Source organism: Vanessa cardui, chromosome 13 (genome assembly GCF_905220365.1).
Source record: "Vanessa cardui chromosome 13, ilVanCard2.1, whole genome shotgun sequence".
In the NCBI taxonomy this organism is placed as follows: domain Eukaryota; kingdom Metazoa; phylum Arthropoda; class Insecta; order Lepidoptera; family Nymphalidae; genus Vanessa; species Vanessa cardui.
In genome coordinates, this window is record NC_061135.1 from 13,563,294 (window position 1) to 13,585,478 (window position 22,185).

General features: G+C 36.9%; 4 protein-coding genes across 4 annotated transcripts; 3 read left to right on the plus strand and 1 right to left on the minus strand.

Moving 5' to 3' along the window:
• Positions 1-1,387: 1,387 nt before the first annotated feature.
• On the plus strand, positions 1,388-1,872 carry LOC124534842 (cuticle protein 21-like; the record flags this gene model as incomplete). Its single annotated transcript, XM_047110869.1, has 1 exon — positions 1,388-1,872. A coding segment is annotated over one exon (447 nt), but the record flags the coding sequence as incomplete, so codon positions are not given.
• Positions 1,873-4,942: 3,070 nt separating this feature from the next.
• Positions 4,943-12,096, minus strand: LOC124534843 (cuticle protein 18.6-like). Its single transcript, XM_047110870.1, has 3 exons — positions 11,988-12,096; positions 11,435-11,884; positions 4,943-5,433 (listed from the first exon to the last, which is right to left on the minus strand). Exons 1-3 carry the CDS (start codon positions 12,036-12,038, stop codon positions 4,993-4,995), a joined length of 942 nt encoding a protein of 313 aa, XP_046966826.1. The 5' UTR covers positions 12,039-12,096; the 3' UTR covers positions 4,943-4,992.
• Positions 7,309-7,949, plus strand: LOC124534841 (cuticle protein-like). The gene is made up of 2 exons (XM_047110868.1): positions 7,309-7,336; positions 7,489-7,949. The coding sequence occupies exons 1-2, from the start codon at positions 7,325-7,327 to the stop codon at positions 7,927-7,929; spliced, it is 453 nt and encodes a 150-aa protein (XP_046966824.1). The 5' UTR covers positions 7,309-7,324; the 3' UTR covers positions 7,930-7,949.
• Positions 12,097-21,044: 8,948 nt separating the features above from the next.
• Positions 21,045-21,926, plus strand: LOC124534724 (cuticle protein 8-like). Its single transcript, XM_047110714.1, has 2 exons — positions 21,045-21,176; positions 21,288-21,926. The coding sequence occupies exons 1-2, from the start codon at positions 21,075-21,077 to the stop codon at positions 21,864-21,866; spliced, it is 681 nt and encodes a 226-aa protein (XP_046966670.1). The 5' UTR covers positions 21,045-21,074; the 3' UTR covers positions 21,867-21,926.
• Positions 21,927-22,185: the final 259 nt, after the last annotated feature.

The window sequence follows — 22,185 nt, forward strand, 5'->3', positions numbered from 1 at the left end:
CCGATTTCTATATTTTTTTATATACACAGACTTTCCCCTTGAATTACACTATCTATTAAAAAAGCCGCATCAAAATCCATTGCTTAATTTTAAAGATATAGAGATATAGAAAGCGACTTTGTTTCAGACTATGTAGTGATGGAACTCCTAAACGGCTCACAGTTAGGGTGCGATATGGGGCAGAATTTCTTACTGTCTTGAATCAAATTTTGTGTATGTGATGTGATGCCATATGCTGTACGACATATATTATCTCTTTTGCAAAGTTTTTTTACTGAGGTCGATTACAGCTCTTTCGAGGGTGGTACCTTGTAGTTTATTCCGCATGTATTTTCGCGTTTTCTTTTGAAATTGTCCTCGAAGTAGTTTCTGACTCATATAAACGGCACGCTATCCATATTAATAAAAAATAGTTAGTCTACATCAGCTTCACTTAAAATCAAAGAATTAATAAAAAATAAATAAAAAGAAAACCCGACTTTAAAAAAAACACTATTTTAAAACAAATAAATATGCACTAAAAAGTTATAAAAATAATTGCGTATTGCACATATTTTTTAGAATCCCTAAGTAAAATGACATGAAAAATATTAGACTCTTTAAAAGTCGATTTACCATTATATAATGTAGTTATAATTATTGCTATATTTGGAGTCAAACAATACGATATACTTTAAGATATGTGTTTTTTACAAATTACCTTTTATAGGATAATATACTGGGGCTCAATCAAGGGGCTCAATGCTTTTGATGGTTGAGGCGCGTGCCCGTGGAATACGCAATTATTTTTTATTACTTTTCGTGTTTTCGTTGTTTTAAAATAGTGTTTTGTTTGAAGTCGGTTTTTCTTTTTGTTAAAATTTTTATTTATAAAATAACAGGCACAAGGGACACAGCATCTTAGCATCCAAGGTTCGTGGCACAAAGGTGTATGTGCGGATTGGTTAATATTTCTTGCAACGCCAAAGGGCGGTGGTGATCATTTACCATCAAGCGGCCCATTTGCCCGTCCGCGTAACAATTCCATAAATAATAATTCATAAGTTCAAAAGAGTTCCTAGTCTGAAGTTGACAAGCAGAGGTCGATCTCGGCGACTCATTAACACAGATTGTGAATTCGAAAAGAGAGCGCGTGCGGGTAAGCTATGTCGCTCGCGGCCACGACTGTGTCGCTAAGATCAACATTTTTGCAATATATGTACTTTTTTTTATATAAAAACGCGACGCGAGCTTTAAGTATTATATTCATACTTCGACATTCCCAGCAGCAACAATGGTCGCTAAGGTGACACATTACTTTAAAACTATGCGAGACAGACTTGACTTAAATTATCTGAAAGATAATTCACATTAAAAGAGTCGGTGATAATCATTTACTTTGTTGGTATTACAGCTCGTCGCCGTCCTCGCTCTGGCCGTCGCCGCGTCGGCGCTGCCCGTGGCGCCCGTCGGCCAAATCGCGTACGCGGAGGCGCCCGCGCAGTACGACTTCCAGTACTCCGTCCACGACGGGCAGAGCGGAGACGTGAAGCAGCAGCAGGAGAACCGCGCCGGCGACGCCGTGCACGGCTCCTACTCGCTGGTGCAGCCCGACGGCGTGCACCGCGTCGTGGAGTACACCGCCGACAAGGAGCACGGCTTCAACGCCGTCGTCCGCTACGAGGGACAGCCCGTCCAGGCGCCCGCGCCCGCCAAGCTCGCGTACGCCGCGCCCGTCGCCAAGCTGGCTTACTCCGCGCCCGTCGCCTACGCCGCGCCCGTCGCCAAGCTGGCCTACTCCGCGCCTCTCGCCCACGTGTCCTACTCCTCGCCCGCCATCTCCTACCAGCACTGAGGTCTCTAGTCGTATCTGTTATCGCTGCTTAAGTTATTTATGTGATATGATTAGTTACAAATAAATTATTTGTTTAAGATTTAGCTCAAGTTTTTATATTTCCCTTTAATCCTTTGAATAGGCCTTTGCATGTTGATAGTCACATTACCCTCTTGCGAAATGAAATAACATAATTAAATCAATAAATAAAAAATTTAACAAAAAGAAAAACCGACTTCAAACAAAATATTATTTAAAACAAATTTATATGCACTACAAAAAAAAAATACGTATTGAAAATATTTCTTAGAGTTCTCCTAAGTAAAAATGGAATGAAAAATATTAGACTACTTAAAAGTCGATTTACGATTATATAATGTCGGTGTCATGATGATGATCAAAAAAAAATATCAGAATCGGTTCAGTTAATAAGTTATGAGGTAAAATACATAAAGAAAAAAAAATACAAACGAATTGATAACCTCCTCTTTTTTGAAGGCGGTTAAAAACTTAATGAAAATAATGTTAAAACAAGAATAGTTTGGGTCTAAACATTGAAGAAAATTTGCTAAATTTTGTAATTCATATTGCAGAATCATCATGAGCATTTAAATTAAAGTTATAAATCTTTCTAAAAATACTATAATTATAACAATATATATATGTAACTCAATTTAAAGAAATATTTCGACGTTTATAGGACTTTTCAGTCTGTGGCTGTACAACAGCAGGTACACCATAAAAACAGTCATTTTCAGTCTAATTGCAGCGTTAGTGGTGATGCTGTGATCAGTTACGATTCGGACATACAATCACCTGAATTTGAAGTGCGGAATGACTTTGATATATTTAATATTTGTCTAACAACGGCCTCACACCTCTCACCTCTTCCCCCTTCATACGCGAGCAACGTCGCGGCCTGAAAGAAGTTGTGACATAAGCAAAGAATTTCGTCTAATATTGAATACATACTTAAAAGGAAAAAGGCTAAGCTACAATACTTTAAAACTACTTTTTTTGTAAGTATGGGAGTTCGTTTTATAGCTTAAGGATACTTTGCACAAATTGCATGTCACAAAACGTATTAAGAATACTTTGCCTCACACTCTCTACGTAAAATTAGAACAGCTGACATTGAACTGAATAGAATTGTCACGATACATAATATACATTTATAAGCACGCCGAAAAATCAATTATTTATTAAAAGTGTATTCTGCATTACAACTGGAATATATTTATTAAATGTATACTACTGTTATAAATGTGAAAGTAACTTTTTTAAGTATAGGTAGGCGGCTAGAACCACCTGACCGCAAGTTTTCACCACCGCCCATAGACATCAGCTCAGTCAGAAATATAAAACATTCCTTACATCGAAAATGTGCAACCGACCATGGAAGCTTACATATGGGAGATGATTCTTTGTTAATTAAGTTAACTCTCACTTAATCTTCAAACCCGAACAAAACAAAACTAAGTACAGCTAAGTATTTAGCTGAAAAACTGCCTGTTGATGGAGATACTTTAAGTCCTCGGGGATAACACAGGCCACTTTATTTAATTCACTCCTTAAAGGGGTAAAACTGGGGGCCATGGTTTGTACGCTATAAGTTTTGGTTTTGTTAAGTGAATACTTAATTGCAAGTGATAAATGTCTATGAAATAGTTATTTAAGAATTAGCATGATGATTAGTTTTGCTATTCACAGTAAGCCAGTGAGCAAAATTTATAGTGATTCAATGTATATGTCAAAATATATTTGTATAAGAATTATTAAAATATTAAAATAACAACACCGCTGTGCTTTGAGCGCAGATGTCCGTGTAGATAGGAGGTGGATTCTTTCGGCTTACACGGTCTCTCATGCTCAATGCAGAGTAAGTTCAGACAAGTTCAGGCAGGAATGGTTCTCTTAATGACAATAAAAAGGGCTCTTGCCACCATCGAGGTTGTGCTCTTACTGAGTCATTAAGTAAGCGACCTGATGGACTCACATTGGTTCCCTGGAAACGACGACCGGCCCTTGTGTGGGACGCTACATGTGTTGACACGTTGGCCCTGTCTCATATCCGAAAACGTTTATAAGCGGAAAAAGCTAAAATAAAAAAAAAACTCAATATTCGTGCCTTATGTCAAATTACGTTTTTGTCCGATTTGCTGTCAAAACCTCTCCCTTGGAGTAGTGGTGCAAAAAGCTCCATCAAAAGTATAACAGCTGGCCTCATTGCCTCCACTGCTGATAGGACTGGTTCGTTTTTTGCCAAAAGGATTGGAATTTCGTTTTAGCTAGCTAGCATTCTTGCCACCATTCCACGCGGTTAAGATTTACACAGTAGCTATTTTTAATTCATATTTGTATATATTTGAGCATTTAATGTTATTAATTCCTATGTTTATATAATTAAGACGATTTTTCATCAATTTAATCATTGCCATTAAATTATTATCAAACGCTGTTATATAATGCGTATTCTATTTATTTAATTTCAAGTAGTTTTATCTTTATTATACAATTAATACTTTATTCAAATTTGTTTTAGAATACCAGTAAATTATTCTTTTATTTTAATCAATATGTTTAATATTTTTCGAATCGTATATGGTTTAATTTTCTCCAAGGTTTTTTTTTTGTAAAATACCAGAATATTTTATTCTATATAAATTATTTTTTCAAATACGATAATTATTCTAAAAACTCTGACTTATATTATAGTTTAGGACTTCCGAAATGTTTTGCGCGACAAATATATTTTTGTTATTTTTATGGTATATTGTGGTGTGATATTTAAAAAACTGTCAAGGAAACACTAGAACATTAAAATACACTTATTTATAAAAAAATATCTGTTTCGTCTATTTTTATTTAATTTAATTGTATTTAATAAAAATATTTGTGTAATACAAAAGGTAGATAAGCTTAGTATATCTTCAGAATTTCTTGTCGTAACTTCTAAGTAGATTCATCGAATCCGTTTAGATTAGTTTCAGTATCAAGTTGTAAAACTACAATTCATATATGCTTGACAGAGCAGTTCCGAATTAAGCATTAGGCAATCTAGGCAATTGTCTAAAAATGCAATAAAAAACATCAGATTAAATCTTAATCAAATAATTTATTTGTAACTATTCATATCACATAAATAACTTAAGCAGCGATAACAGATACGACTAGAGACCTCAGTGCTGGTAGGAGATGGCGGGCGAGGAGTAGGACACGTGGGCGAGAGGCGCGGAGTAGGCCAGCTTGGCGACGGGCGCGGCGTAGGCGACGGGCGCGGAGTAAGCCAGCTTGGCGACGGGCGCGGCGTACGCGAGCTTGGCGGGCGCGGGCGCCTGGACGGGCTGTCCCTCGTAGCGGACGACGGCGTTGAAGCCGTGCTCCTTGTCGGCGGTGTACTCCACGACGCGGTGCACGCCGTCGGGCTGCACCAGCGAGTAGGAGCCGTGCACGGCGTCGCCGGCGCGGTTCTCCTGCTGCTGCTTCACGTCTCCGCTCTGCCCGTCGTGGACGGAGTACTGGAAGTCGTACTGCGCGGGCGCCTCCGCGTACGCGATTTGGCCGACGGGCGCCACGGGCAGCGCCGACGCGGCGACGGCCAGAGCGAGGACGGCGACGAGCTGTAATACCAACAAAGTAAATGATTATCACCGACTCTTTTAATGTGAATTATCTTTCAGATAATTTAAGTCAAGTCTGTCTCGCATAGTTTTAAAGTAATGTGTCACCTTAGCGACCATTGTTGCTGCTGGGAATGTCGAAGTATGAATATAATACTTAAAGCTCGCGTCGCGTTTTTATATAAAAAAAAGTACATATATTGCAAAAATGTTGATCTTAGCGACACAGTCGTGGCCGCGAGCGACATAGCTTACCCGCACGCGCTCTCTTTTCGAATTCACAATCTGTGTTAATGAGTCGCCGAGATCGACCTCTGCTTGTCAACTTCAGACTAGGAACTCTTTTGAACTTATGAATTATTATTTATGGAATTGTTACGCGGACGGGCAAATGGGCCGCTTGATGGTAAATGATCACCACCGCCCTTTGGCGTTGCAAGAAATATTAACCAATCCGCACATACACCTTTGTGCCACGAACCTTGGATGCTAAGATGCTGTGTCCCTTGTGCCTGTTATTTTATAAATAAAAATTTTAACAAAAAGAAAAACCGACTTCAAACAAAACACTATTTTAAAACAACGAAAACACGAAAAGTAATAAAAAATAATTGCGTATTCCACGGGCACGCGCCTCAACCATCAAAAGCATTGAGCCCCTTGATTGAGCCCCAGTATATTATCCTATAAAAGGTAATTTGTAAAAAACACATATCTTAAAGTATATCGTATTGTTTGACTCCAAATACAGCAATAATTATAACTACATTATATAATCGTAAATCGACTTTTAAGGAGTCTAATATTTTTCATGTCATTTTACTTAGGGATTCTAAAAAATATGTGCAATACGCAATTATTTTAATTACTTTTTAGTGCATATTTATTTGTTTTAAAATAGTGTTTTGTTTAAAGTCGGTTTTTCTTTTTATTTAATTTTTATTAATTCTTTGATTTTAAGTGAAGCAATGTAGACTAACTTATTTTTATTAATATGGATAGCGTGTCGTTTATATGAGTCAGAAACTACTTCGAGGACAATTTCAAAAGAAAACGCGAAAATACATGCGGAATAAACTACAAGGTACTACCCTCGAAAGAGCTGTAATCGACCTCAGTAAAAAAACTTTGCAAAAGAGATAATATATGTCGTACATCATATGGCATCACATCACATACATAAAATTTGATTAAAGACAGTAAGAAATTCTGCCCCATCTCGCACCCTCACTGTGAGCCGTTTAGTAGTTACATCACTACATAGTATAAAACAAAGTCGCTTTCTATATCTCTATATCTTTAAAATTAAGCAACGGATTTTGATGCGGTTTTTTTTAATAGATAGTGTTATTCAAGGGGAAAGTTTGTTTGTTGAAAAAAATATCAAAATCGTTCCACCCAGTAAAAATAAGTGAGATAACAAACATAAAAAAATCCAGACAAATTGATAACCTTTTTGAAGTCGGTTGAAAAGCTCACTCATCCTTCAATCCAGAGTTTAGAGTAACTACCGAGAATCTTGCCGGTTATTCTCTGTCCTTTACGAAGGAAGTGGTATTAAATTTATTTTTGTAAAAATGACGATGTAAGCATATTTTTATGCCCGCTTGATAATGAATATGTTTTGATTTGATTTGTTTTTGAGTGCAGACGAACACAGGCAGATGGTTAAAGGATGAATTAATTGAACTGTTATTGTTATATGTTTACTATTATTGAAGGTGTAAGTATCGTTAATACTTACTCCTTAATAGTAAGACTACTTTTATTTATCTACATATGACACTGAAAACAAAATCGACCGCGTAGAACTTTTTTGCAACAAGCGATATATAAAAACGCGCCCGAGACATCGATATCACATTCACACCTCGATATTCGCATTATCAACATGTCCGCTAAGGTGATTTTTGTATTAATTTACACCTATCTGATCACTTGAATAAAATAAGTTAAGCTTACTATTTATCTAACGCAGTGTGACGTATCTAACTTTGGTTCAATAAAACTTTACGACTACTTTTATTTATAACAAATGCTTTGTTGACATTACAGCTCGTCGCCGTCCTCGCGCTGGCCGTCGCCGCGTCGGCGCTGCCCGTGGCGCCCGTCGGCGAAGTCGCGTACGCGGAGGCGCCCGCGCAGTACGACTTCCAGTACTCCGTCCACGACGGGCAGAGCGGAGACGTGAAGCAGCAGCAGGAGAACCGCGCCGGCGACGCCGTGCACGGCTCCTACTCGCTGGTGCAGCCCGACGGCGTGCACCGCGTCGTGGAGTACACCGCCGACAAGGAGCACGGCTTCAACGCCGTCGTCCGCTACGAGGGACAGCCCGTCCAGGCGCCCGCGCCCGCCAAGCTCGCGTACGCCGCGCCCGTCGCCAAGCTGGCTTACTCCGCGCCCGTCGCCTACGCCGCGCCCGTCGCCAAGCTGGCCTACTCCGCGCCTCTCACCCACGTGTCCTACTCCTCGCCCGCCATCTCCTACCAGCACTGAGGTCTCTAGTCCTATCTGTTATCGCTGCTTAAGTTATTATTATGTGATATGAATAGTTACAAATAAATTATTTGTTTAAGATTTACTTCAGGTTTTACTTTTAATCCAAATTTATTGTAATCCTGTGAGATAATTCACATTAACTAAATTAAGTTAAAATGATTTTATGAGAAAATGTGATTCTTATAGCTTTGGTCCAAGGAACAGGCACTGACTTGTTACTCCTGTTACTCGACTGCTTAGAGTCAATAACTCTTTTGTGGGGCAATGTATACGGTTTCACATCAAGATCCCAAAAAGCGTTCAAAATACCTCCGTTGTTAAATAAAAAAAAATGCTATAAAATGCTTGTATGCCAAAGATACCACCAGTGAGTTCATGGTCGATAGCACACCTTGGGAATTAACCGATCGTTTCCTGGTAATTTCTATTCAAAATAAAAAAAATTAACAAAAGAAGTGCCGCTGATTTTCTTCACAAGTCAGGGTACTTTCTTTCTCGAACTGGCGGTAGTGTTATTTGACAGCTAATGAGTAAGTTTGATGCATCTGTATTGAATAAAGGAATTAGACGGAAGGAATTAAATACGCTGTCGGTCTATTTAAAATAGACCGATAGCGTATGACCGTTCAGTTTGCGAAAAAAGGCATCACTAATCACTATATTGTAAAAAGCTTAAAACTTTTAAATTACTACACTGATTTTGATGCGGCTATGGTTTAACCACATTTGCAGTTAACCTTGAAGTAGCAGTGCGCAAACCATTCTTATAAGTGAAAAACCTCACCACACCATTTTTATTTTCTAATGAATAATTTTTATTTCCAACTTACAGGGCCGTATTTAGGGGAGGGCAACCGAGGCAACTGCCCTGGGACCTCCACATTAGTGGGGGCCACAGTCTTCAGCAAGTTAATAAATACCGAGATATAGTCAAATTATAATAATGTTATTATTTAATATTTTTAAAGTTACCGATACAAATAAATAAATAATAGCTTACTGATTGAAATAAAAAAAGTAATTAAATCATGATAATATAATTATTAGGCTGTTCACGCTTCTGTTTGTCTAGGGCTGTCTCACTGCTTTGTGGCCCGGGGGCCTCCAGACCTTTAAATCCGACTCTGCCAACTTATTATATGTGTCAATATATATTTTACACCGGACTTTTCAGAATGAAATATGAATACTTTCGTAGTGACATGTTAAAAACTCGTATCCTTCAACTATTATTTCACAAGCAGAGAATTTCCAATATGCAATATTTACGATGGTACGAAAGGATTAAACTTTAATCCCTTTTCACCTTTAATCTTTAAAGGTTACGTATGACAGTACGTTTTGAAACTTTATATATGGAACTACATATATAATGTTTATTATATATATAGTATTCTTAATATGTTTATATGTATAAATTTTTGAACCCAAGAGGTGTAGGTATAGACAAATTTAAACTTTCATGAACATTGCATTAATATCAATGGTTTAAGGATTGAATAATCGTTGGTATTCGTAATATTTTGGTGAAATAAAATTGTATTTTGAATGTTGGCGAAATTGTCATTAGAACTTTAGAAATGTAATAAAATGGATATAAAATTAGTCAAGTGGAAAGGTTTTGTATTATAAATAACTAGGGTCCCGCCCCGGCTTCGCACGGATGCAATACTGATACTAAATATACTGCAGAGTGTCAATATATACAAAATTAATAACTTTGTGTTATTAGACAATACAAACCGTTATGGATACATTACTTTGATATATCTTGTAATTTAGAAAAAAGCGTATCCATATTCGTTGCGTTATTTTATAGACCTAAGCATATGTCAGAGATATAGTTGGGTTGTCAGCTTCCATTGCAATTCAACGCAACCATGTAAATAATCTTTATTTCATGATATTAACAATTTCATAAATTTTTCGAAAAAAGTGTCAATGCGATGTGGCGTTGCTATAACAATGTTCGTTTCTAAAGCGTTCTTCTAGAATGAATCAAACGGATATTCACAACTACATCTATTATAATAAATTAATGCAATTACTGCAAATTCATTCTTGAAATATAGCCTAATATTAAAAATTAATATTTGGCGACTAGCGCCCATACATACATACATACATAGGGACGTACAGCGGTTAGCGACTTTGTTTTATACTACGTAATGATATGTCAATCAAACCTATGTCAATCAAAAACTGTCGAATACAATATACCCGACCTACTAGCAAAATGTATGAAATGCGTAAATCTAAGGATTGTTTATCTTTATTTACATATTATAGATAAGGACGATGCGCTTTAACAATTGTCTACTCGATAAGACGTCATACTGCAAAATAAAGTATAGTTGGACACATCTTAGATGTATCATCCGCAAATTCAATAAAACCGATCACTGCCGATTTATATAACCAATAGAAATAGCTCCCTATCGCGCCATTCGACACTATTCGTCGCTATAGATTCTCGCGTCAGTGATGTGTCAAATTGACGAATATATTAGGTCATATGATATTACAAGTTATTCCGTTTATGTAACGATCATATTCTCATAACAAATAAATATTGATAATTTAGGATAGTGTACTTAATTCGGATGTTATCGCCTTTACGAATTTTGCCGATGCTACATCTAAGTTGTGTTGTACTATAAGGTTACTTTGAACGCAATATAATTCTCACGTTAGACAGTTTAAGTCACGCTCCTGAAATAAGCAACTATGATTATATATATTTTAGGTATTAATGTAAACTTTTAAAAAGCCGTTCGTTTAAATTTAAGTTCAAAATTTAAGTTTTGAATAATTCTTTAAAATAAATTAAGAAATATCACGTTAAATATTCAAGAAAAATACTATATGCAAGTCAACAAATGCTATTCTTGAATAATTGTAGAATATGCTGAATATTTTTTTACAGAATTGAAAATAGGCTTTTAGTAACTTAATATATACTTAAATACTACTACTACTATATACTTCAATATATTAAAAATTATGATCAAGTAGGTGGTTTTAATAACGTATGTCCCGAAGTTCACTATGGAAGCCTATTTAAATCAGCTAAATAACGAATTATTGAAATAAAATGTTATGATTATAAATTAAGTTAATCAAACATTCATTCATTTAGATTTATAATCAACCCTACTATTAAATGTGCGTATTTATAGCTTATAAAAGTAAGTAAGTGTAAGATATATATCCATTATTCTTCAATCTAAAGCTCTTCAGAATCGATTAAGTGGATTAGTAGCTTGGAGGGCAAAGAATTGAATAGTTATAGTTTACTCGTATAGCAGACCAGTTTATGTCATTTTTGTAATTTAAAAATTCCATGAAGAAAAACAACAGAGTAAATCTTAAACAAATAATTTATTTGCAACTATTTATATAAATAAATTAGATAATGGTAACAATTTAAGTCTTAGTGGTGGTAGGAGATGGCAGGAGATGAGAAGGTGACTTGAGTCAGAGGGTGAGCAGCGTATGCGACCTTGGCGACGGGGGCGTACGCAACCTTGGCTACGGGAGCGGCGTAGGAGATGGGAGCGGAGTACGCGATTTTGGCAGGTGCAGCGTATGTGATCTTGGCAGGAGTGGCATATGCGATCTTAGCTGGAGCGGCGTACGCGACCTTAGCGGGAGCGGGTTGGGGGATGGGGTGTCCCTCGTAACGGACGATAGCGTTGAATCCATGTTCCTTGTCTGAAGTGTACTCCACAATACGGTGCACACCATCGGGTTGCACTAGGGAGTAGGAGCCGTGGACGTCGTCGCCGGAGCGGGCTTCTTGTTGCTGCTTGATGTCGCCGGTGTGCTCATCGTGGACGGAGTACTGGAACTCGTAGTGAGCGGGTGCTTCGGCTTCGGCGTACGCGTATTTCGCGACGGGAACCAATGGCAGGGCGGAGGCGGCCACGGCCAGGGAGAGGACGACGAAGAACTGGAAAAGGGACCAAATACATTTTAATATAAAGTTTAATCCTTTATTTCAATGTGTATTTAAAAATATAATATATTATAGCTTGTAATTGTTTTCGCCTCACCTTAGCTGCCATTGTTGCTGTTACGGTTGTCGAAATGTAACTATGCCTCATTGTAATCCGCTCAAGTTTTTATACATGAGTTATCGCGAGCTTTTTGGGCATGGTGACATATAATCGGCCGCAGGCCACAGACCGTGCACTAATTAAAGCTACAGTTGACAGTGAGGTGAAGGTCGGCGGCGCACGGTTGAAAAGTCAAACGTAAGTAGATCGTGAGTTGACATACAGATCACAAAACACCTCACTTATCATATGATATATCTCTGGTTATACTCGTTGCATATTTATGATATCGTTTGAATAACTTAATGTCTATGAGAGATTTCTTTGAGATAAGTGAGATTTATTCATCCGGTTGTGGACTTTGTAGGGATTGTGAAAAAAAACTTTATTTAAAGAAGGATCATTTGTTCTGATAACCAAATTGTTTGCTCAACTTTGCTAAGTCACATAAAGTTTAATTTTTAATATTAACAATTAATGTGTTTTTCATTGTTTTAAGCCTTTTTATTCAATCTATATGTATTTAATTATAATTTTATGGACTTAGAAATTCTTCTGTTCATTCATTCATTCATCATCAATTTGTCCACTGCTGGACATAGACCTCTCCAAATGCACGCCACTGTGGTCTTTCTCCGGCTACTCTTTTGTATGAGAAAATATATTTATTTGGTAATTAAACAAGTTAGTAAGTAACTTAAACTAGGATACGCCTAATCTGTGGAGCTTCGATCAAAATAATCAATTATTATTAAATTAAAATATATAAATCTTTAATTAAACTTATTTATTGTTTTTACGTAATTACCAATAAGTCAGACTACTTTTATGCCAAATGTCATAACTGTTGGAATAACGGTTTAGTTGTAATTAGGTAACAAACAACAAGACAAGTACCTAGACTAGATAGGTAATAGTATATAATACTAGTTTCAGTTCAATTGTATAATGATGTTAAGAATATTATTTATCTTTAAATCTCATTGTTTCCATATTACATTAGTTAATGTTTAATTTACTTTTGTTCCTATTTATGTTTTGTATTTTTATTTTTGAAATGTATGTTTATTGTGTGTAATTGTCTTTTGATTTATATCTGTAGTAAAATATATCCGTCTGTATTGTTTGATACAGCCAAACCTTAATCCCAAGGCTATTAACATGAGGATGAATCCACGAGCGAAAACTACTATTCAGTATACCCGTATAACTTATCTATGTATGTTGCTGATGAAGATGTATCTGTTGTGATATTGTTAATGTGTCGTACATCACCGAAGTCGAATAACATGTAACGTTAACGTAACGCTTCAAAGTTAATGTTACATTTCCACTGTAACCCATTAGTTTTATCTGACTTTACATAGTACGTGATGAATGCTGACCAATTTTTGATGATGATATGATGTTATGATAACCAATTTTTCTATAACTAAGAACTGACAACCAATATATATAACTCTAGTGTAGCCGCTGGCATAAACTAGTATATAATATTTAACAATATTCTAAAAGACTATGTTAGAGCAGGGGCTATACCGGAGGGGGTGCATGTCAGTCACCTCCTCGTGGTGCACCCTGGGCAACAGGGCCGGCTTGAGCTTGCTCGTCAGACACGGCTAAGACTGGCGGGAGGTATGCCGCGTGGCTGCTCGTGGTACGTTCCTGGTTGGCGTCAGGGCGGACCATGTGAGTGGCCTCGTTGGCTTGGAGGGAGTGAAAGGGCTCACTACTAGAGCCTCCCAGATGTTTTACACCGGCGGTCAGTGGCGGAGCATACTATCTTTTCCGCCGCAGGGCGTCAGCTTCGTTGACGCCCAGCCTCCAGTGGCGGAATCGGGGGAGTTCGTCACATGAGCTCGTGGAGGATGAGGAGGAAGGCGCGAACAATTCACGCTTTCCACGTTAGTCATTCAGCCGACTCATGGCGGCTGCTGCTGGTGGGGTAGCGGTTGCATGCCCTGGGCGATCCCGTTGCCTCACCACTTGGCGGCATGGAGGAAATCCGAGGATGGTTTAAGTGGGTAGGACAGGGCCTTCAGCCTTGGCACGGAGCCCTTAGGCCCCGGTTGAGTCCCACATACCCGTCCCGGTCCCCCGGCCGGGCAGGAGGCGTAAATGCCTTTCCTCCTCGTAAAACAAAAAAAGGGGCAAAATATATTGATGAAATATTTATATACATACAAATACCCCTAACAATGTGTATGCAAAGTTTCATGAAGATCGGTTTAGTAGTTTAGGCGTGAAAGCGTAACAAAGAAACGGATAAACAAATTGATTTACAATATTAGGTAACACCAATAGCTCAATGGCAGAAGGTAGTAACGTACGATCGTATGACCTTATCAGTTATGTGATGTTTTTTCTCTATGAGAGAATGTTTACTCATCGAGAAAAGAGCATATGTGTGCACATAATTGTGCAGGTAGCCTCACTATTTCACTACCGAGCACGAGATTGTTAACACAGATCGGGCACAATACTATTGTTTTTAGGTTGGAAGCCGCAAGCTTTGTTAAGTGTACCAACTCGGCACATAAACAATGATAACGAAAAAGTATTCTTATGTGCGTGATTGATTGATACATTCCGTTTCTCTTAATAGTTTTACATAGTTATGCCCACGACTTCGTGCTCGTTTGAATTTAATATAAATAAAATTTTAACAAAAAGAAAAACCGACTTCAAACATAACACTATTTTAAAACAAATGAATATGCACGAAAAAGTAATAAAAATAATTGCGTATTCAACATATTTTTTAGAGTCTTCCTAAGTTAAATAAAATGAAAAATATTAGACTACTTAAAAGTCGATTAACGATTATATCATGTAGTTATAATTATTGGTATATTTGGAGCCGGTGTCAGCCACGGTGCCCTTGCCCTTGATCCAGTATATTATTGTGTAAAAGGTAATTTGTAAAAAACATATTTGTTAAAGTATTCTCGTATTGTTTTTTGATAGATATACTGTAGAGTTTTATTGGCTGACACCGACTCCAAATATAACAATAATTATAACTACATGATATAATCGTTAATCGACTTTTAAGTAGTCTAATATTTTTCATTTCATTTAACTTAGGAAGACTCTAAAAAATATGTTAAATACGCAATTATTTTTATTACTTTTTCGTGCATATTCATTTGTTTTAAAATAGTGTTATGTTTGAAGTCGGTTTTTCTTTTTGTTAAAATTTTATTTATTTTTTGATTTTAAGTGAAGCTGATGTTGACTAACTAATTTTTTTTAACATGGATAGATTAAGCGTTCCGTTTATATGAGTCAGAAACTACTTCGAGGACAATTTCAAAGGAAACTTGCGAATAAAGCAAAAATAGACTTTCGAAAATGCGGATTTAATACGTCACGCGGCGTAAACTACAAGGATCCCTCGAAAGAGCTGTAATCGAACTCAGCAAAAAAACTTTGAAAAAGACCAACTATATTTCGTACATCATATGTCATCACATCACATACACAAAATTTGATTGAAGATAGTAAGAAATTCTGCCCCATATCGCACCCTCACTGCGAGCCGTATAGGAGTTCTATCACTACATAGTATAAAACAAAGTCGCTTTCTCTGTCCCTATATCTTTAAATCTACGCAACGGATTTTGATTCGGTTTTTTTTAAAAGATAGTGTGATTCAAGGGGAAGGTTTGTGTATATAATACATGAACAATATAGTAAAGAAACACTGATAATTTTAGAAGTTTGCGATGTGATGTCGTAAACAAAATTCTGTAGTATATTTAGTATCAGTATTGCACCCGTGCGAAGCCGGGGTGGGTAGCTAGTTGATTATAATATTCGACTATGATAATTACATAAACATAACCACATTACGGAAGGTGACTCAAATATCCAAATAACCTATAAATAAAAGATTCGACTGAGTATCGCTAACGTACTCCTCAGAATTGTTCCGTTCCCTTCCGTTCCGTTACTTTGTCATGGATCCTGTGCTCAGAACCTTACCAAACTTTCACCAAATTACCCTTGAAGTATATATTTTATAATAAAAAAAGAATTATCAAAATTGGTTAACGTGATTTTCAGTTATTCACCTATTTGTCGCGCATATAAATAATGCAAATTTAAGACTTATGTCGTTTTCATATGGATACCATCATCGGAAAAAAATAAAAAAAAATGGGACCCCACGGAAAGCACTACCTTTCAAACAAAAAAAAAATTATCAAAATCGGTCCACCCAGTAAAAAGTTATGAGGTAACAAACATAAAAAAAAAAAAAAAAAAAACATACAGACGAATTGATAACCTCCTCCTTTTGGAAGTCGGTTGAAAATGTTTGTATCCTAAGCCCGACAAAATCGGCCTTGTCGCTTTAGAAATTCGCCAGAATAAAAGAACAGACGGATAATACCTGTAAAAAATGTTTTTGATATATGTATCTTGTATATATATGAATGTATGTACAGACACTCCAATTATATCACACTAAAAATTGTATTTCAATTTGTTAATGTAATATTAATCTTATATAAATTGTATATGTATATTAAAGGCACATAAATAAAAGGCTAAATATTAGTAATGTCATATTACATTTTTACCGGTTTAAAATTATGCAATTTTTTTAAATAAGGTCTCAAAATGTTTAACTGTTTCAAATTTAAAGGTCAAAAGTGAGAAACGACAGAGGTCAAATCGGTAAAAGTACCCAAAGAATGTCGCACGATATGCAATAAAATTATTTTCTTCGTTTTGCGGTAAATTGACCTTAAATACAGATAAAATAACTTCTGTCGTTTTAAATAAATGTTTCTTTTGATATTACTTTTTTATAGATGGCAACCCAGAAATAACTAAGGTGTATTATGTTGGTATATTATAACCGATTCTCATTTCAAAACGATATCGAAATGTATCGAAACTATTTAAGAAATTGACAACATTTTTTTTGTGATACTGGCAGGTAGTCTGGCAAATGGGCTCCATGATTGTGAGTGGTCACCACCGCCGATAAACATATTGTATAGGTTTTTATTTTGAGCTGAGATGGCTCAGTCGTTAGAACGCATGCATCTTAACCGATGATTGCGAGTTTAAGCCCAGACAAGCAAAGCTATATATACGTGCTTAATTGTGTTTATAATTCATCTCCTGCACGGCGGTGAAGGAAAACATCCTGAGGAAACCTGCATGTGTCTAATTTCATCGAAATTCTGCCACATGTGCATTTCACCAACCCGCATTGGAACAGCGTGGTGTAATATGTTCCAAACCTTCTCCTTAGTGGGAGAGGAGGCCTTAGCCCAGCTGTGGGAAATTTACAGACTGTTACTGTTACTGTTTTTTTATAGGTTTTTGCCTTATTCCTATCCTTCAAATTGAAACAACTGTTGGGGTAGAGTAGGTACATATCTACCCAGGTGGATAGGTAACAAGTTCTACCATCAAGTAAATAGTTGGAATCGGACTGGTGGACACGCAAAACCTTGCGATTGATAATAAATATTATTATTTATTGTTTAATCTTTTTTTTGTAAATTTAAATTCAATTACGAAACATTTTATCGAACTAATAAATAATAATTTATTTATTCCTATCGGTTCGTTGAAAAATATCCAGACAAGGTGTCTGTATCGAACAAAAAATATGCATCAAGAATGTACGATAAACCATCGAAGTGCGACCCTTTGCTTTCTACTCCGCTATATTGTTCGTTGGAGCACCGCGGATATACCGGTTCATGTTATAGTGGTTTCGGATAGGGAAATTAAATCTTGCAGAACCTTGGCCCACATGTGTTGGGTGTGGTCGGAGTTCGGACCGTTAATGCGTGTAACACGTCCAGATAAGAATGCCCGTCTGATTGATGGAGTTCACGCTTATGAAATATTGCTAATAATTGACATAGTTCGAGGTACACTTAAATTGCACGACTTATACAAAAAATAAAACAAGATTTGAAGAGTAATATGTTGCTATATGAGCCGTGAGCCCAGTGGTTGGCAAACGTAAATCTTAAACGGAGATTGCGGGTTCAAATCCGGGTAATAATTAGGTATATTTTATGCACTTATTTTGCATTTATAGTTAAACTTTAGCTCGGCGGTGTTGGAACATTGTGATTATGCGTATACCTTCATAACAAATTATTATACGTATACCAGATAAAAAAAACTGCCCCATGTTTAAATACTAATCCGCATTAAAATTGGTGATCCGCAATAAACTCTAAGCCGTTTATTAAACTAGTAAGTATTGTTGTGTTCCGGTTTTAATGGTGAGTGTGCCAGTGTAACTACAGGCACAAATCAAATCAGATCAAATCAATTTTATTCAAGTAAACTTCACAATATCGCGTTTTTCAACAGTTGATATTTAATTACACACAATGTAAAGGACATAACATCTTATTTCTAAAGGTTATTAGGACAATACTGATTAATGAATGTAAAAGAAACCTTACAGGGCGGTGAAATGCTTTTACTGTTAACGAGTTGCCCTTAATTTTACAAAATTATATTAATAATTGTTGTATTCCGGTTTGAAGGGTGAGTGAGCCAGTGTAACTACAGGCACAAGGGACATAGCATCTTAGTTCCCAAGGTTGGTGGCGCATTGACGATGTAAAGAATAGTTTCTTACAGCGTCATTGTCTATTTGTGATGGTTAACACTTACCATCAGGTGGCCCATGTGCTCATCCGCCAACCTATTCCATAAAAAATAAATAATAATAATAATAATAGAGCAACAATCTAATTAACATATATTATGGACGGCTATCTAAAACATAGCTCGCCTACATATGTCCAAAATAATATTAACGGTGTAGCAGTTGTTACATAAATAATGTACTTACATCAGTAAGTTAAGATATGCAAGTAATTAGCCTACTCGTTGAACGAGTAAGTGTGGCCATAACAACATTAATGATTGACAAAACATTGCTTATGGGAAAATTTTAAACGTGTTCCCAATGTAATGTGATACGAATAAAACTTGTTTCAATAAATAATTTAAGTTACCGTTTTCGACAATTTATTGAAGGTTATATTTATGATTAAATATACTAATACAAATGTTTGTAATTAAAATGTCTGTCTGTGATTTCAAGACACTTGCTATTAGAACTTTATATATATATTAAAATCAAACTATTATTTTTTATGCTGTCTGTTTGTTCGTATTAAAGCTCGTCGTAATAGCTTGTAAATGTCTTCCTGCCAGGCATTAGCTGTCTATCATTTTTATGGAGATGGTTTAGAGCTTATCACATGTTCCAATGCAGGTTGGATATACATGCAGTCTTCTTTACGATATTACATTGCCTTAGACCTTACTTCTTTTCTTAATCTCTTCTCGGTTGAATCTACTTTCCGAACGAGTGGTAGTTACACTTAATTGTTTGACGATTTAAAAGTGCCTTTAAAAGACTACTTGAATAAAGTTTATTTTGATTTTAGTTTCACCGCCGATCATGTGTTTAATTTTAAACACATGAAAATGCAGTTGTCTTTGCTCTGATTTTAATTGTTGAACGGAGTTGTGTATAAAGTAGTTAAAAGACTTGAATCTGACCCGATGATACCAAACTAAAAAAAACCTCCTATGTTTTATAAAAAACATTTAGAATCAATCAATACATATAGCAGTTCAAATTTACGCACACGTTTATTCCATATAATTATGAGTACAACGTACAATTGTTCTTCAAAATAAAGGTTGTTATTCGACCCTTTTTAAATCCGTGTAAATCCAGGGCGGATAGCCAGTATAGTATAAAAAGAAATTTTATATCTAAAGGGACCTTCATTAGTATCATGACATATCAGTACCATTAATAATTCTCCAATTGTAAAAATGAATGTAAGTATCGATAGCTAAACAATATCAAGGTTGCCTAACGATATCTTAATCGTTGCTTATGAGTATTGTCATTCTAACACGAGCTTTTTGTGTTAATAAATGAAAAATAGGTATATATGGAATTGGAAAAAAGATTCAGCAGTGTTCTATGAACAAAAATGGTACAGCATTCATTTTTTTGTCATATAATTTGTCAGACGTGAAAATGGGCCACCGAATAGTCAGTGGCCATTTCTACCCGATGAATTAGCGGTATTGGAAATACTAGCCATTAGTTACATCGCCAAACTTAGAAGAAAAATTTTATGTGATATGTTCCTTATGTCCTGTTGTTACACTGGCTCACTAACCCTTTAAACAGAACAAATTTCAACAAGATTCATGTGCTTAATTTGTCTTTATAATTCATCTCGTGCTCAGCGGTGAAGGAAAGCATCGTGAGGAAACCTGCATGTGACAAATTTCATAGAAATTCTGCCACATGTGTATTCCACCAACCCGCATTGGAACAGCGTGGTGGAATATGTTCCAAACCTTCTCAAAGGGAGAGCTGTGGGAATTTACAGGCTGTTGTTGTTTTTATTGCCTACCACCTTTTTTAATTTGTAGTAAAATGAGGAAAGTTTGTGCATTGCATGTTATTTGCATTTCTCTTAGTGCTTACTAAGTAGGTTAATGCAGCTACAAGTCTAGCTTGACATTGTCATAAAACAATAAAAACGATACAATTATATTAAAAGGTCGGTTATACGTGTTTAATTAATAATCAATGAAATAATTGAATGAAAAGGCAAAAGTTAGTAAAATAACAGCTTTAGTTTCACTACTGGGCTAAATTATCTTCTGTTTTTTTGAGAAGTATCTTTGGAGCTTATTCCACCACGTTACTATAAAGCGCTTGGTGACCACACGATGGTTCACCGAATAGCTTGTAGAACACATTACAAGTGATATAATTAAAACCTTTTTGCATTACATATATTAATTACATTTAAAACGTTCTACTTGAATTAGATTGTCAAATTTTACCCTAAAAATCACAAAGGATTTGTTAAGGATTAATTATTAATCCTACACTCAATGTAGTCATAAAAATATAAAGTAATAGTATTAGCAATAGGCATCCTGTTTCTTAGACTTGACACAGTTACAAGGGCTCAAATTATGAATGTCGCGTATGACATAACCTGCTCCAGTATTTGACCTACACGTGTGTTACGATATGTTAGTACGATGAGCAATGTCAGCGATAGTTGTAAACGGTATAAAAGCTCTGCGCATGCGCAACAGAAACACATACCGACGACAAACAAACCAATCAACATGTTCTCCAAAGTAAGCAACACTAATATTTTATATCAAATGTTAATTTTAAGGAATCATATCCATAACAAATCTAAATCATCTGAAGGGATTATAAAGTTAATATTGTTTTTTTATTTTCAGTGCGTACTCTTCTTCGGAATGGTGGCGGCAGCGTCAGCTATTGCTGTCCCGCTCGTCCCTGTCGCTAAGGTTGCCTACGCTGAGCAGGAAGCTCCCGCTCACTACGAATTCCAGTACTCCGTACACGATGAGCAAAGCGGTGACGTGAAGCAGCAACAGGAGTCCCGCGCTGGTGACGCCGTGCACGGCTCCTACTCCCTGGTACAGCCCGACGGCGTGCACCGCATCGTAGAGTACACCTCTGACAAGGAGCACGGATTCAACGCCAACGTGCGTTATGAAGGACAACCCATTGCCACTCCCGCCCCAGCCAAGATCGCGTACGCCGCTCCCATCGCCAAGGTTGCCTACTCCGCTCCCGTTGCCTACGCTGCTCCCGTCGTCAAGGCTTACTCAGCTCCCTTGGCCTACACTGCCCCCGTCGCAAAGGTCGCCTACGCCGCTCCAGTCGCCAAGTTCGCCTACGCTGCCCCCGTCGCCAAAGTACATTACGCACCAGCCCCAGTTGCTAAGGTCGCATACGCCGGTTCTCTCGGCCACGTGACCTTCTCCTCACCTGCCGTCTCCTACAGCCACTAGATGTAAAACTATTGTTAAACATATTTATTCTGTTAAATACAAAAGCATAAGTCAACTGAACGCACCGTTTTATTTATTTCGAGGGAAACTAAAGAATTGCAGAAGGCGTCAAACGGCGTATCCGATATCAAAACGCTCGAAACGAAGTTAGGTGGAAGCGTGCGGGTAGTGTCGGGGAATCAATTGAATTACGTAACATTATGAGGCGAGTGGCTCCCGTTACGCGGCACGTCCGCGCCCCTCGGCCACCCTGACGCATCACTCCTGACACCTATTCAATCGGCTACTTTACTTTGTGCAACCACTGTAATTAAGTGGA